The sequence below is a fragment of the Grammomys surdaster genome, unplaced genomic scaffold (genome assembly GCF_004785775.1).
Source record: "Grammomys surdaster isolate TR1022 unplaced genomic scaffold, NIH_TR_1.0 223, whole genome shotgun sequence".
In the NCBI taxonomy this organism is placed as follows: domain Eukaryota; kingdom Metazoa; phylum Chordata; class Mammalia; order Rodentia; family Muridae; genus Grammomys; species Grammomys surdaster.
In genome coordinates this window covers 2,552,138-2,567,097 of record NW_021604668.1, presented here as the reverse complement: position 1 = coordinate 2,567,097, position 14,960 = coordinate 2,552,138, and the positions used below count along the sequence as shown (strand labels likewise).

Sequence of the window (14,960 nt, the reverse complement as noted above, 5' to 3'; positions counted from 1 at the left end):
CTCAGAGCCCACTTCTGATAGGAGGATAGCTAGTTCCCTGATAACCATGGAGACCAACATGACCATCAAACAAACAAGCAAGCAAACACCCAAGCAAACAAACAAACCAATGGTAACTGCCTTCAGTGTGCTTGCAGAGCAGGGTGTTTTTCACCACGCTCATCCAGCCTGAATCAGTTATGAGTTATATTCTAGAAAGTTTCTTTTTCTAGACCAAAAGTTTCGGGGCGTGATGACACACTCCTCAAATATGGCAGAGGCAGACAGACCTCTGTGAGTTTGAGACCAGCCTGGCCTACGGTCGACTCTGCCTCAAAAAGTAAAGTTGGGAAGCAACAGCCAAGGAGTATCTGGGTTGAGAGCAAAACTCACTGAGTGTTTTTTTTTTTTTAAATCTCATGGAACCTATAGAACATGGAGATAATGCACTCAGGGGTGAAGCAGCTGCAGTGTGCAGGATCTAAGGAGAAATGAGTTCCCCATAAGTGGGATAATTGGGGACTGTCTCTGATGGTAGTAACCACAGTTCTGTGTCACCTGCAGATGGTGTGGGAAAGCGGGTGTGCCGTCATTGTCATGCTGACACCCCTCTCCGAGAATGGCGTCCGGCAGTGTCATCACTACTGGCCTGATGAGGGCTCCAACCTCTACCATGTCTACGAGGTACCGGGACCGGGTGCCTACTCAGGGGCCTGGCAAGAAGCACATGTCTCTAGTCCTTGTTAACAACCTGACCTGTGGGGCTAGGACATCCCCAGGGAGGGCTGTCAGCACCTTTGACTTCAGAGAGATCCAGGTGTTATGTAGCCAAGAGACCCAATGCCTTATGCTGCTACCTAGTTAGGGGTAAGATCAGGAATAAATGTAAGCAATCCATATCACAATTGTATTAAGTCTAAATGGTGATAGTAGGGAGAAAAATTGTCCAGCATGCAAAGGTGGCCCAGGTTCCAAATAACAAGTATTCAAACAAGGTCCATTTTCACAGAGAATGCTACCCATTTCCTAGTGGCTGGTGGGTTTTCTTGCCTGAGCCATGAATCTGTCTGACATATTTTTTGTGAGGGGCAGATTTCCCTTGCTGGGTTTCCTACACATACCAGATGAAGACAATAACTGTGGTATTTAAGCTAGGAAAGACTCACATGGGGAGCATGTTAGAGGTTTCGCAGGAGCCCTAACAGGGTATGAATGGGAAGCCGTAGTCTCTAACCTAGAGAGATATGGGGCTACTCAGTGTCTGCTGAGTCTTATGTTCCCGGATCTATATTAGGCACCAGTTAAACTGAGAGTGGAGAGGGGACCTTGGGGCAAAGCAGACCTCACCTGTCTGTCTCCTCACCATAGTCTCCTCTCTCCCCAAACACACCACTGTGTTCTGTAGTCTTGGGCTCACATGCTTTGCTAATCTGTCCCCACCAGGTCAATCTAGTCTCTGAGCACATATGGTGCCAGGATTTCCTGGTGAGAAGCTTTTACCTGAAGAACCTGCAGACCAACGAGACTCGCACGGTGACCCAGTTCCACTTCCTGAGTTGGTATGACCAGGGAGTCCCTTCTTCCACGAGGTCACTCCTGGATTTCCGCAGGTAAAACAAAGAGCATGCTGCAAACTGTTGCGGTTAGAGCGTGCACGGACAGGCCAAGGGCGTGTGAGCTGGACCAGGTCTCTCAGGTTTTGAGAAGCTGCCTTCAATGCAACAACTGGGAAGGAAGAGGAAGGGAGAGAGAGAAAAAATGTAGTAAATGCTCTTCTTCAGTATAAGCTACTGTCCATCGCTAGTGGTGATAAAAGTGAAGTAGCAGGCATTTTAGAGCAAGTGTGGGCATAATTTGATAAGATCCTGAAACCTACCTAAGACTTATATTCCATATAATTTAGTAAAGTCAAATTTTTTAAAATTTGGGTACTCATCTGCCAGCCAGGCTAAGGAAATTTTGCCAGGGAAAGGTCAGGTTCTAGAGTAGAGAGTCTTATATAAAAGCCTAAATACATTGAGTACATGAATGCGTATGTGTGTTTAGTACAGTTTTGAAAGCGACAGTCTTTTTAGCACACTCTAGTTTTTTTGTTTGTTGTTTGTTGCTCCAAATCAGCCAGCCGTCCAAAAATATTGTCTCCTTTCAAAGTGTCTATATTGAGCTGTTGAGATGAATGCTAGACTTTCTTATCGGAAGATATTGACCATGTAAAACAAAGAAAAATGTGAGGTCGATGCACTGTTTGCTCGTTACACCGGTGATGGGTCTGTGGCGCCCCCCCCCCGCAAAGTGGTAATAAGTGCAGAGATGTCTTATCCATGTCAGTGCCAAGTTCTATGTCCCACACATAGCTAACTGGAAGCTCACCTGCACTGCAGGTTCTCAGACAAGGAATTAGGGAGCCAGGGCATGACGTTTTACAAACTGTTGTATCACCAGATGATATATATGACAGCCAGTTCTTTGTCCTAGAGCCTGAAGTCAAGGAGAGTGTTGAGATGAGACAGAGCCAAAGCGGGCCTGGGCTGCATAAATTTGTATCTTAAAAATTCTAAAGCTTAACATGACGCTACTTCCTTTGCCTTCTAGTCCACACTGGAAAAAAATATATATATATATAATTTTTGTAGACAAGGTCTCCGTATGTAGCCTCTGGCTGTCCTGGAACTACTTAACCCAGACTGGCCTCGAACTCACAGAGATCTGCCTGCCTCTGCCTTTTATTTTGCTGGGAATAAAATTTCTTTGTCTGAATGAGTCATTCTTTGGAAAGAAATTCCATGAAAGAATTTGAGGAAAGACAGGAATTTGATATCGGCCAATGGCTCCTGCCCAGCCGTCATCTCCCCTATGGGAGCCTTCAGAAACCCGAGAACATCCAAGCCTTAGCTCTTTGCTTCCCACCCTAATTTCCTAGCCGCTAGACCCTTCCCAGTACAGACCTCCTAAAGATACACATAGGAAGTCTCCTGCTCATGACTGGCAAAGTGGATGCAGCTATGCAGATAGCTGTCCATCTCACTACCCGTCTTTAAGCTCATCCAAGGGGTTTGCACATATATGTGTATAGGCCCATGTCTGTATTCATATATGGAATGGAACATACCCATATCCAGCCCTCAAGGTTCATGATACATCATGGAGAAAATCAGAATCCTCAGTTCTTCCCAGCTCCAGAGTCTGAGGAGGCATGATCCAAGGTGTCTGTAACATCATATAGAAAAGACTCTGAGCCCTGTGTTACAGGTTTCAGTGGGAGAGAAAGCTTTCCTTGAAGCTTTGCACAGGACCCAACAGCTCAGCTGAGGACTCTTTCACCTTTTCTTAATCCAAGATAGTTGACACAAATGACCACACTCTCTGGATACCCTGGCTTAGAAATGAGATTGCCAGTGTCAGCTGGATGGATAGGAAGCCACCTCTGTGGACCCCATCTTTGTCAGGGTAGGGGGTTCTAGTCCTGGAACAATAGCTTAGTGTTCTCAGTAGGCCTGGGGTGTGTGTCAGGCACCCAAGATGTGTAATTAACTGTTGCTGGAGCCCGGGGGGCACACATTTACACTTTAAAGAGAAACTGCTAAGAGATAATTAGAGTCACATGTAAGGGCTTGGCTCTACAAACCTCTCTTCTCTCTCCCGTCTCTGTGTCTCCCCTCCCTCCCTTCCTCCCTCCCTCCTTCCCTCCTTCTCTCCCTCCCTCCTCTCCTCTCTGCACCTCTTGCTGTGTTCCATGCATCCACTAACGCTGCTCACTGTCAAACCGACAAACCCTTACTTTGCCAGCTACTTAACGGTGGCCGGTGTCATTTTTGTGACGTTGCAGCTAGTAATATGAGCCCAGTTGCATAGTCACAAAAGTGATCATTGGAAACTGTGACTGCAGCAGGGACATGGGGGGCCCTCTCTGAGCCTCTAACGACCTCACCTGACTTTGCTTGCTGTTCGTTTGCATGGCGACTCACTCAGTGACCAAGGGTTGGTTTGTATTGCTAACGGTTCCTTCTTGGGGAGATCCTTCTGCAAAAGTCCACATAGTATCCATTTCTGCTCAATGTCGGAGACCTCGCTTGCTGGTAACCTGTCTAAGAGCAAAATGAGACAACTGTGTATTGCTCATCTTCATGAACAACCAGCCTTTGCATCTCAGGTCTTCGGATGAACACATGGGCTCTCTGTGTGATGGTTTTGCTTTTTCTCTCTGTGGTATTTCACGCTGTAATAACCCGTGGTTTCTTGTTAATAAAGTTCTAAGCTATAACGACACAAGTATTTCCATCCACGGTGTCTCCCACCCAGCCTGGGACTCCGTGTAAATATGTCTGGCACAGGGTGGGGTCTGGTGTGGGTATGATAATTTCAGTGAGATCTCTCAAAGGCTTCCTGTGGCAACCAATCCAGAGAAAATATACCTTAAGCCTCCTGTAGAGGAAGTTAGGGCCACGGGAATGGAGATCTGAGTGGCAGCCACTTAGCCTGGGTCACACTCCTACCTAGAGAGATTGTGGGTACATTCTGCCACTGTGGGTATGAGATTTAAGAGTGCTCTGTTTTGCAGATCCCTTTTCTTACCATGGGTCTTCTATTCTTGCTCTCATCTGGAAGGCAGCACAGAGTAAACCTGGTGACTAGCTATCTGTGGGCATGCAGTTTCCCAACCCACAGTAGCTAAGGATACAATGTGGCCAGGAGTCAAAGGCATGGGTCTGTGTTTGTTTCTGTTAGCAAGGAAACGCTTGCAGAAAAAGAAAGAGCTTTGAGAGGAAAGCCACCCTGTGAGCCTGGTCTCTGGTCTTACAGAGCTTCGTGCCTGCCAGGAAAGGGCTCCACCATTGCCACACCTCAGCCCTTGGCACAGGCTCTAGTATCTTTAGCACCTCTATGTGTCAGAGCTGGAACCCAGTGGGGAACAGGAAACTTTAGCATTAGAGGCAAATGGGCCTGCTTTCTAACCTGGTTATCCTCAGGCATCCTGATCTCCCTGCAAGGGTGTTTGTCTCTGCTATCTCACCTCCTCCCATGATGCACCTCACACCCATGACCACAAAAGGCATTCTCAGAAAGGACCAAGAGAGAGCTTGTTTTGCCCTCATAGTTCTGAGAACTCTCTCTTTTTGGAGCCTCGGTGGGTTGTCTGGAGGCTCTAAGATGCTGCAGGTTTTTTTTTTTTTTTTTTTTTAGATTATAGAGCTGCCACAGATCAAGTGCTGATGAAAACAGCTTTGAACATGACCTGTCTGTAGGGGGGCATATCTTATCTGGGCTCTGCATCTGCCCTTCAATTCCCGTTTGCTAGTCCCGTTGTGGAAGAGGGGGTAACTCAGACTTCTATCGGAAGTAGCTAAGTCTAGTAACACTGCAGTAGAAGTCAAATAAAAAAAAAAAAAGGAAAAAAGGAAAGAAAAGAAAAGCTTTCTGATATTGGGCTGCCTGATACTAAATTATCTACTCAGTGCATGGGCCATAGGACACAAGCTGCTGCCCCCTCCCCCTGGTGCTCTCTGCTTGGAGGCTTGCAGCTACAGCTGATTGATTTTCACTCTCCACACACTGTCACCGTGCTTGGGCAGCAAAGAAACGTGACATATTCCCATTTCTGGTTCAAGGGGAAACATTTTTTTTTGTATTGTCAATTTTTTTTTCTCCCTAATTTGAGTCTCATGGCAGTAGGTCACACAGCAGATTCTAGAATATTCACTCTCATCATACTATTTTTTTTCCCTTCCAGCAAACTCAGATAGATCCTGTCTTTGCTTTTCTTGATAAGAATATTTCACTGAGAACTTTAATGTGCTTTGGAAACATGTTTCGTGGTTTCGCTGAATTTAAAGAGTGATGCTTGGACATTGTACTATGAATGAAAAACCAGCCCTCTGGTTGAGATATGATTTGGGTGACATATCTCATGGATAGTACTACAGGTCAAAACTTGTACAGTGAAGTTATTTTTTAAAAACACCCCTAATTTAGAAAAATAGAAAAAAAACCATCTTGTGCTCCCTGGAGTGTCCCCCCAATATTTACATACTTGCCTCAAGCTAGCAGATAAGGTAGGACCTTACGGATGTTGTTTTTAGATATAAGAATGCCCTATTTCAGTGTGATGAATAGACTTTAAGACATTTTGAACACGCAGGACAAAACTCAAGTTTCCCAACAGGAGCCCAGTCACTGGACTCATACAAAAGGATACACCAGGAGAGAAGAAAGAGAGCCTGAGGGGTAAGGCCAGGAGGTACAGGCCTGGCTTCTGTACTGGTGTCCCAAAGCCTAGAGTTCACACTGGCAATGGGAGTAAAAGCACTCACTGTGGATGTGTGAGGTGTGTTTTTATAGCTTATTGAGCAAGTTGCCCTTGAAAGGAGAAACAAACCACTGAACTAAGATATGTAAATCTTCGTTCTCTGTGTCTTACGGACTTTGTGCTGGGGCTTGCTAGAGTGTAGATGAGGGAGTCTTGGCATACCACTATAACTCTTTATTTATCTCTCTTTATTTTAGAAAAGTGAACAAATGCTACCGAGGCCGCTCTTGTCCGATAATTGTCCATTGCAGGCAAGTATAACTCAACATGAATTAAAATTTGCTGTCTCAAAACATAACAGATACCATTGCAGTGCGGCTGAGCTTTCTGACCGACTGGCAAATGTATCTAGCTGGTCTCTCTAAGGGAAACCACAGATATAAGCTTGATTGGCCGTTCTGTTTGACTAGAGGATGCTGTGGATCTTTTTGCCTTTGCACATGGACTAAATAGTACCATAGGCTGTCTTCTACTTCTAAACACCTACACACAAATGGCTTATTTTTTCTTAAACTCTCTTGATGCCATAAAAACTTGAGGACCACAGGTTCAGCTATGTGGCTTTATCCCAGTCACAAGATAAAGAACGCCTGGAGATTCAATGGGAACAGTCTGTAAAGACAGAGCCACCACTACCACACTGCTCTCAGTGGCTGAGCCTTTGCAGAACTTCAGTAGCTGCAGCCAAAGTCATACCAGTGATTGCTCAGAGGACACTCAGCCCATCAGATCTGTCTCTACCAGATTCCATACTCCACAGTTCATGGTGAAGAATTTACATTCCATTCTTCTGTCTCATAGAACTTGCCTTTCTACCTGAAATGAAGAAGATCTGATTCCAAAGATCAAGCGGCACGTGTGTGTGTGTGTGTGTGTGTGTGTGTGTGTGTGTGTATCTGTGCAAATGCTTCTGCCTTTGAGCAGGAAGTGTTAAAAGAAAAAAGCCTATGGCTTTGTGTCCCTCAAAGCAAACCATCTTTCACCTGTAAATGCACTAAGATGAGTTGCAGTTTGTTGGAAGATTTGCATATTATTTCTTAAAATGTTCTGAATCTGTGCCACATGCAGAAGTGAGCCACGTCAGGCTCGAGGATGTCAGCAGCTCCTTGTCACAGCACCGAGGATCCCAAAAAGCCCACATGCAAATGAGAGCACAGTGTGAAGTGTTCCCTTTGCCAGCTCCAGCTTTGCTACAGCATTTGGGGGGAAGCTGTGAACGCTAAGGCAAGGGCTCTCCACTTGGAAACGATGACTGGGGGCCTTCCCAAACCCCCTGGGAGCCACAGTGCTAAGTCTTCAGTAGATGCTTCCCCTTAAAGTTGTAGCAGATTTGCCAAAATTCTACCTGTGTAGCATCTTCCATTTAGGGGAGTCCAGGGCTATGAGGACAAAACACAGCCGTAACACCTACGTGAGATGCACGTCTCCCTGAAAGAAGATGACGCCGGGCCTCTGTCCCCGCAGAAAGGCTTTTTCCTTTCTCTATCCACTTGCAACTGTAAAGACATGATTTCAAAACATGATTTCTGCGATATGACCTTTCCAGATGATTTTTACAACTCTAGTCCTAGCGGCAAACATTCCAGTCATCACTAGTGGCAGGAGGGAGACCTGAGAGGGTAGGTGGTGCTTCTTGAAGAATACAATCAAGAAATGAATGAAAGATACACTTCTCCCCCAGAAGGGAAGGCACCTTGAAAAGAATAGCCATGCTTTGACAGGAGTGGGATGGGCATCCTGCTCTACCATCCAGACTTCTCCACCTGGCTCCTCCACCTGGCTGCCTGCTGGTTTGGACTCATAGGATACTATCAGGGATGGGTAGAAGTCAAATGCCATTTACTTCCGGCACCAGCAAGCTTCTTTTCATTTTTTTCCCCCTGACAAAATTGGCCACATCTCAGAGTAGAGGGTAGGCAAGGAGAAACAGTATTCTGAGAGAAACATTCCCGGTCCTGCTTCTTCCTGACTGCGTGTGTGTATCCTTTTCCCTCTCTCCCTCTAACATGCTGTCTCCCTTCCTCTCCCAGCCCCACTTGAGAATGAGGAAGGACTTGGCTGCTGGCTTTGCTGAGCCTGCTCACCCAGGGTAGGCAGCCTTTCACTCTCTCTCCTTCTGTTGACAGTGACGGCGCGGGCAGGAGTGGAACCTACGTCCTGATTGACATGGTTCTCAATAAGATGGCCAAAGGTGAGAGCCGGGCAGTGTTGCTATAGCAACATGGGGAGTACTCTCCACAGGAGGCCTTGGAGAAAATTAGCCTATTGCTGTCTCTTTCCTGAGTCAAGTGGTGTTGAGGCTGTCTGCCGCAAGTGTGTTTGTTTTTGAGGTTCGTTCTTTATTTTGGGTGGAACCAACACACATAGTGTGTCTGCAATAAGGGTCTGCCCTGTGCAGCTTGGTACAGTGTGAGGAGGCCAGAGGGCAGCCTTAGACCTTCAAATCCTGCCATACGTAGGTCAGCACATCCTTGCAGCACTTGGTGCAACCTTCTGTTGCTGTTTACTGGTTTTGCAAGGTGTGATTCAGATTTCTAATACCACCAGATTCTAATACCACCAGTATGCAGATTTGGGGTGTGTGTGTGTGTGTGTGTCCCAGCTTCACACAGGCTAAGTACGTACCACGTTTCTGAGCCACGCCCTGACCCCTCACCAGTCCTCTAACACCCTCCTTAAGACTCAAAGTGGGATGCAGGCCTAGGATATGGGTCCTAGGACTACACATAGAATCTGTCTCTCGAGAGGACTTCAGGCATTCCTGTGCTGGGTTTTGAATAGTCCAACCTGATACTTGACCCACTATAATACTTTCTATATCTATAATGACCTAGCCATTGTCCTGTTGAATTTAGACCACTGTAGGAAAAGAAGCCAGGGATAAAGTTAAAGGAAAGAGATCTATCATACCCTGGGACCTGCACTCCAGGCAGAACTGCTAGGAAGGCTCAGCACCTGCCTGCCTGCCTTCACCTTGCCCTTCCTGACAGACTTATCCCATAGGTCCAGGAAGCACAGAACTGGATAGTACGTTACAGTCTCCCTCAACAGTGAACACATGAGCATCCCACACCGCCCTGGAGTTGGCATCTTTCACACCTCATGCTCCGTCCTTTCCTGGCCACCACAGCAGATCCTGATGGTACAGGTGGATCCCTGTGCGTCTCACAACAATGCTAACCATCCTGACTGTGCTTTCCCCTGGCAAGAGGAAACGGGAAGGGAGAGGGCACAGCAAGGCAGAGGAAGGAAAGGAGAAGGAAGGTGGGAGAGAGGGAAGGAGAGGAAGGAAATAGGTAGAAGGAAAGGGAAGAGGGAGGAGGAGTGCCCCCAGGCAGATGTGAAACGAACAATAAAGCAGTATCCAGTGTTCACACAGAGGCCTGAAGCATCTGCAGAGGGACCTGAGCTTGTAACCAGGGACGTCTGGGCTAAAGCCAAGCACTTGAGCCACCCGGAGGCTCCAGCTTCTCCTGCTGGCTCTGGGGCAATGGCTCTGTTCTCTGAACCCCACCCCTGCTAAGCTACTTGCAGGAAGACGCACAGACAAAAGCCCAAGCACAATGCAGTGGCTCTGTCGCTTGCTCGCTGCTTTTGTTTGGCAGGGCAACGTAACACAACCTTAACGTTTTTTCTTAAAAATTTCTTTCTCCTAACCTATGAATGCTGCTCTGGCTCATTTGAAACATCTTTTTTTTTTTTTTTTTTTTTCTTTGCGAACGTGCAGCCATCGGTGCCAGTAGTGATCAGCGGGATTCACATACTTCTTCCTTTATTGCCCATCCTGTATTTGCTCTCATGAACATAATATTTTCCTTTTGTTACACCAAAATTCCCTCAGAACGATACAGACAATTTTAGCTAGATGTTTTCTTTCATGGCTGTGCTTGCAGTGTGCTATAAAAAGCTCTTTGGCAAACATTTATTTCATGCAAAAAGATGGCAAACAGCAGGGTGAGCTCTTAAGGTACCAGCCAGGGTTGGGCCCTAGTAGGGGACACTGGGTTGGTGTGATCTGGCGTGGGGCTTTAGTGACTCCATTCACCTCCTAGAGAAAGAAGCAAGGGCAGTCAGTTTGTCAGGCCCAGGGGGTGGGCTAACTGCCGTCCATCGGCCCAGGTCTGCCATTTGCTAGCTCCATTCTACCATGTAATATCAGATTCCATTTAAAGTGTGGACTCTGTGTTCACAATGCAAGACCATCCATGTGGAACTGGTCAGAGCCAGCAGGCTCCCTGTTCTCTAGGATCCATCACCAATGCTGACCTGCTCCCCTTCCCCAGGGGTCTGCAGTGTGAAATCCCCTGACCTGGGGCCTGGCTGGGGTCTCAAGAGAGATCAAAGGGCAGGCGGCTCCTCACAGACTGAGGTGGGCCTTTCCCAGGCCACCACCCCTAGAGGCCGCTGGGGTTTTGTCCTGGGCGGCTGGGATGCCTTTGTCTGGCCTGAGAAGCTGGAGGCCCATGTTGCCAACCCAGCGTTCATCAAATGATCAGAGGCCCAAAGACCTGGGCTGCAGCCTTTCTTCCCGGTTCCCTTTCTTAAAATAAATGAATTGCAGGAGCCGCAAAGAAAGCCTTTGCAAAGCTGGCCTGTGCAGCCGCGCTGTCCTCAGAGTCCTCCGCCCTGTGCGCCCAGCTGCACCCAGCAGCTCTCATTCACACAGCCTTTCAGGGATTAAGGTCCTCGGGCCTAGCACAAGGGCTAGAAGAATGGAGTTGGAATAATTTAAGTTCTTTCCGCGCTGTCTGGTTTGTTAGCGAGTAGACAATGATGCACTTGGGAATCAAAGTAAATGGATCCCCGCTCTGGAAGGGCCGAGCTGCACATAGGTAATAGGGTCTGAAGATCACAGTTATATGCTGTTTGCTGCAGCAAATGCATCTTCTACTCAGGAGAGATGCATGGGCATCCTCCCCTGAAGTGTTTGGTTCTCACCTGGCCAGGTGTTTGTGTGGGGGTTTTTCCAACCCCACCCCCACCCCCTGCTGCTTCCTAAGCTTGTGCCTTCTAAGGTTCTGTTCAGCCCTAACATCCCCTTACCCGGGGCTTCTTCCTATTTCCTTGCGAAGTTTGAAGGGAAAGTGATCCAAGTGTCCATGGCTGAGTCACCACAGCACCAGGACCCATAGAGCTCTGGCATTAAGGGGCTCTACAGGCAGGGCCAGCACAGGTGCACAGAGCATGACTGCAAGGTTTTAGAGACATTCCTAGCAGGAGTTTGGGGGAAGAAAGGGTCCCTTGACCTCCAGAAGAGGCACAGAACTGCTTTGAAGAGAGACCATCAGCCAGATCTCCCTACACTGTCAGCCAGATCTCCCTGAGCTGTGGCCCTGCAGCTGCAGTACATGAAATACAGAGCAAGGCAGGTGCTTCTTGTTGGTCAGCGACAGGCTTGAAGCTGTCCCTTCCAGCATGGTTCTCTGACCTCCACGTCCTGCACAAGCACATATTAGAATAGGCTTATGCTAGCACACATGGCTGTGCTGTGAGGTCAGTCAGAATAGATGGGGATAACCGTTTGTGTAGCATCAGGCTCCTCCTCAATAACCATCTCTCTACTCACTCTCACTGCTCCCAGGGTGCCTTCTCTTATAAGATGTGCAGTTTGTGACTGGCCTGGGTATCTCATGCCTGGGGAAGCCTGGTCTGTTCACCCTTCTACACCTGGCTGACTTCCCTTAGCGCAGTGTTTTCATGTTCCCCTTCAACAGACTAATCAAAATCAGTTGCAGAGCAGGCCACGTTTGGCTCATCTGTTGACAGGCCCTGATCTGTTTGTAACTTGGGTCTGTGTCTCATATGCACAAGATCGGCTGGAATCCCCGTGTGGAACTGTTTTGAGTAGGTATCCAGGAGTAGGATGGCTGAGTCAGGTGCCACCGTGGCTGACCCACCCTGCATCCCCACACTGCTGTGCAGGGTTCCATTCTGCCCACTTGTGCTGTGTGCCACTGCTCTGCTGGGTTCTGTTTTCCTAATGTATTTACTTTCAAGTTTTATATTCGATAAATACACATTATATATTATATGCTGACAAAATTCTCCCTCACTCTCTACCCTCTTTAGTCTTCCCACCCCATTAGTCCCTCTTGTTTCCCTAAATACTTTCTTGTCTACCTTCATATCCCACATGTGAGAGTTTATGTCTATGTGCAAAACCAGAGAGCCACAAAGGAGAGAAAAATCAGTCATCTTTTTGAGCCCGGTTTCATTTACTTAGGACTATCTCCAGTCATATCCATTTTCCCACAACACAACAGGACTTCATTTTTCACTAAGGCTCAAAAAGTGAGGTTGTGAATGCTGCACTGTCTTTGTCTATTTGTCTATTGACGGACACCTGAGTTGGTCCTGTAGCTGAGCTAGTCTGGATTCTGCTACAGTCAACACTGGTGTACAAGTATCTCTGTGATGTGTTGACCTGGAGCCCTTTAGGTAAGTACTGAGGGGTGTTGAAGCTTATCATATGGAAGATGCATTAGTTTGTTTGTTTGGACAGTTCTATGCCGGCTTCCACAGTGGCTGACTGGTTTACATTCTCATTGGTAGCACATGTGGGCTCCCCTGCGCTCACCAGCATTTATAGTTACTTATTTTCTCAATGACCGCCATTCTGTCTGTTATTTTTCTGTTTGGGGTCGTTAGCCCTTGGTGTGTATGATGTCATCACATTGCAGCTTTGCTCCCATTTCCCTCCCAACCTGTGACGTTCAGCATCCCACAGGCTCACTTGCCAATGACAGATCCTCTTGAGGGAAAGGGGGTTCCACCCTTCACTTGTCTTGTGAGTTGAAACCACTTGTTTTGTTGTAACGATTCTTTCTATATTATGAATATTAATCCCTAGCAGATACGTGGTTGGCACTTCATCTTTCTCCACGTAGCAGGGTTTCCTTGTCATCTTGGTGGTATTCTTTGTTGCACAGGAGAATTTGATATTTTCCAGGTTATCTTTTAAAATGTTTTACCCCAAAATCCTTTCCTTTGTTGCTGTGAATCCAAGGTCACAGGGAGTCCTCTTTTCCTATAAGAGAAGATAATTTTTAGCAGTAGGCCTGAGCAGCAGATGGAGGCCTGCCTTAGGAGCCAAGCATGATTACAACCCCAAGAGACCGCCGAAGGCTAGTACACAGGGTCATCCAACACAGCACTACCTGAATAGGCAGGGACAGAACGTCTTCCCCAACTAGTAACATATGGCTCATCGAACATCTATAAAGGTGGCACTCCTAAGGAGCTATACTGTTTAATATGTAATCATATATACCTACTTGAGATTAAAAAGATGGCTGGAGAGATGTCTCTGTGGGTAAAGGTTCTTGTCTAGGCCTGACAACCTGAATTTAATCCCTCAGGATGAAAGGAGTAACAACCCTTTCTACAGGCCCAGCCCCTGCAAAGCCTCCCTGTCCCCCAACCCCATGTCCTGCTCCAGTAACTTCCGGGCTAGGCTCCCTACCCCATTCCATCCCTCTGGATCTACCTTCACAGTGTAAGGGTAGTATCAGACAAAACACTTTGGGTGCCTGCCTTGCCTGGGAGGCCCTTCCAGCTATCATCAGTCCCCGGCTCCTTCAGTGCTACAGAACACAGGACTTTGTCTCTTAAGATCTATGTTTATCTTTTGTGTATATGAGTATTTTTTTTTCTGCATGTAAGTGCACCCTGTGCATGCCCGATATGCACAGAGGCTAAAAGAGAGCATCAGATACTCTGGAACGGCAGTTACAGGTAGTTGTGAGCCATCATGTGTGTTCTAGGGAATTAAACCCAGGTCCTTTGTAAAAATAGCAAGGGTTCCTAACCAGAGAGCCATGCTCCAGCTCCACATAGGACTTTTTCATGTGTTCTAGGTCATGGGTGTGAGTTCCCTCCCCATCATTTCATGGAGCTCACTGTCTCTCCTGAGCACATGGTCATAATCACAGTGCCATTTATCCTTTCAGAGAACCCAAGCTTAAAACATGAAGGTGCCCTGCCAGACCGTCCAACTCACACACACACACACATCACCATGTCAGCCTATTCACTAAGCACATATGACCAGCACAGCATCTGAGACCACACAATGTTTGCTGTGTCAGTGGCTGGCTATAGTTTGTAGCTGTCAGGAGCTATTGTGGAGCTCAGGGAAGACCCACAAACTATTTTTCACATGAAGAAGGAAACCTGCCTACTGTATTGAAAGCTGACAGAGTGGGCCTTGAGAACTTTGCTGACTTGCCCAGAGACTTCCAATTGGCCAAGGTCAGCTGCAGAGACCTCCTCTTCCTAGAAAAAGAGGCCAGAGCCCACAAGGGAAGAACTATAGAAGTGTGGCCCTTGATATGTTCCAGGGTAGAGAGGAAGATCAATGGGGACTAGCCTGGGCTATAAAGAACCACCTGGAAGAAGAAGGACTGAGGGCAGGAATGGCTGATAGCAAATCTGTTCTACTCTCACAGCCTGGAATCACAAAAGAGAAGACAGCATGTGTGGATGTTCACATGGGTGGTGGCCATGGGGACAAGAGGACTAGAAGATCTAAGATCTGGGACAGAGGCAGGTCAGACTTGGAGTCTACAGGAGTAGTTAGCATCCACTGGCATAGCATTTGAGGGTTGGCACAAAGGAAAAGCTGTGCTCATGACCAGCTCATATGTGGTTTAGACAGACAGATGGGACAGACTGCAGG

The 14,960-nt window shown here is 47.3% G+C and overlaps 1 protein-coding gene across 1 annotated transcript in view; it reads left to right on the top strand.

Moving 5' to 3' along the window:
* Ptprn2 (protein tyrosine phosphatase receptor type N2) overlaps positions 1 to 14,960 on the top strand; it is a 732,192-nt gene that overhangs the window by 701,887 nt on the left and 15,345 nt on the right. Inside the window, exons 18-21 of the mRNA XM_028773201.1 lie at positions 544 to 663; positions 1,423 to 1,589; positions 6,481 to 6,534; positions 8,410 to 8,474. Coding sequence (XP_028629034.1) covers positions 544 to 663; positions 1,423 to 1,589; positions 6,481 to 6,534; positions 8,410 to 8,474 — 406 coding nt within the window. The remainder of the gene's footprint in view (positions 1 to 543; positions 664 to 1,422; positions 1,590 to 6,480; positions 6,535 to 8,409; positions 8,475 to 14,960) is intronic.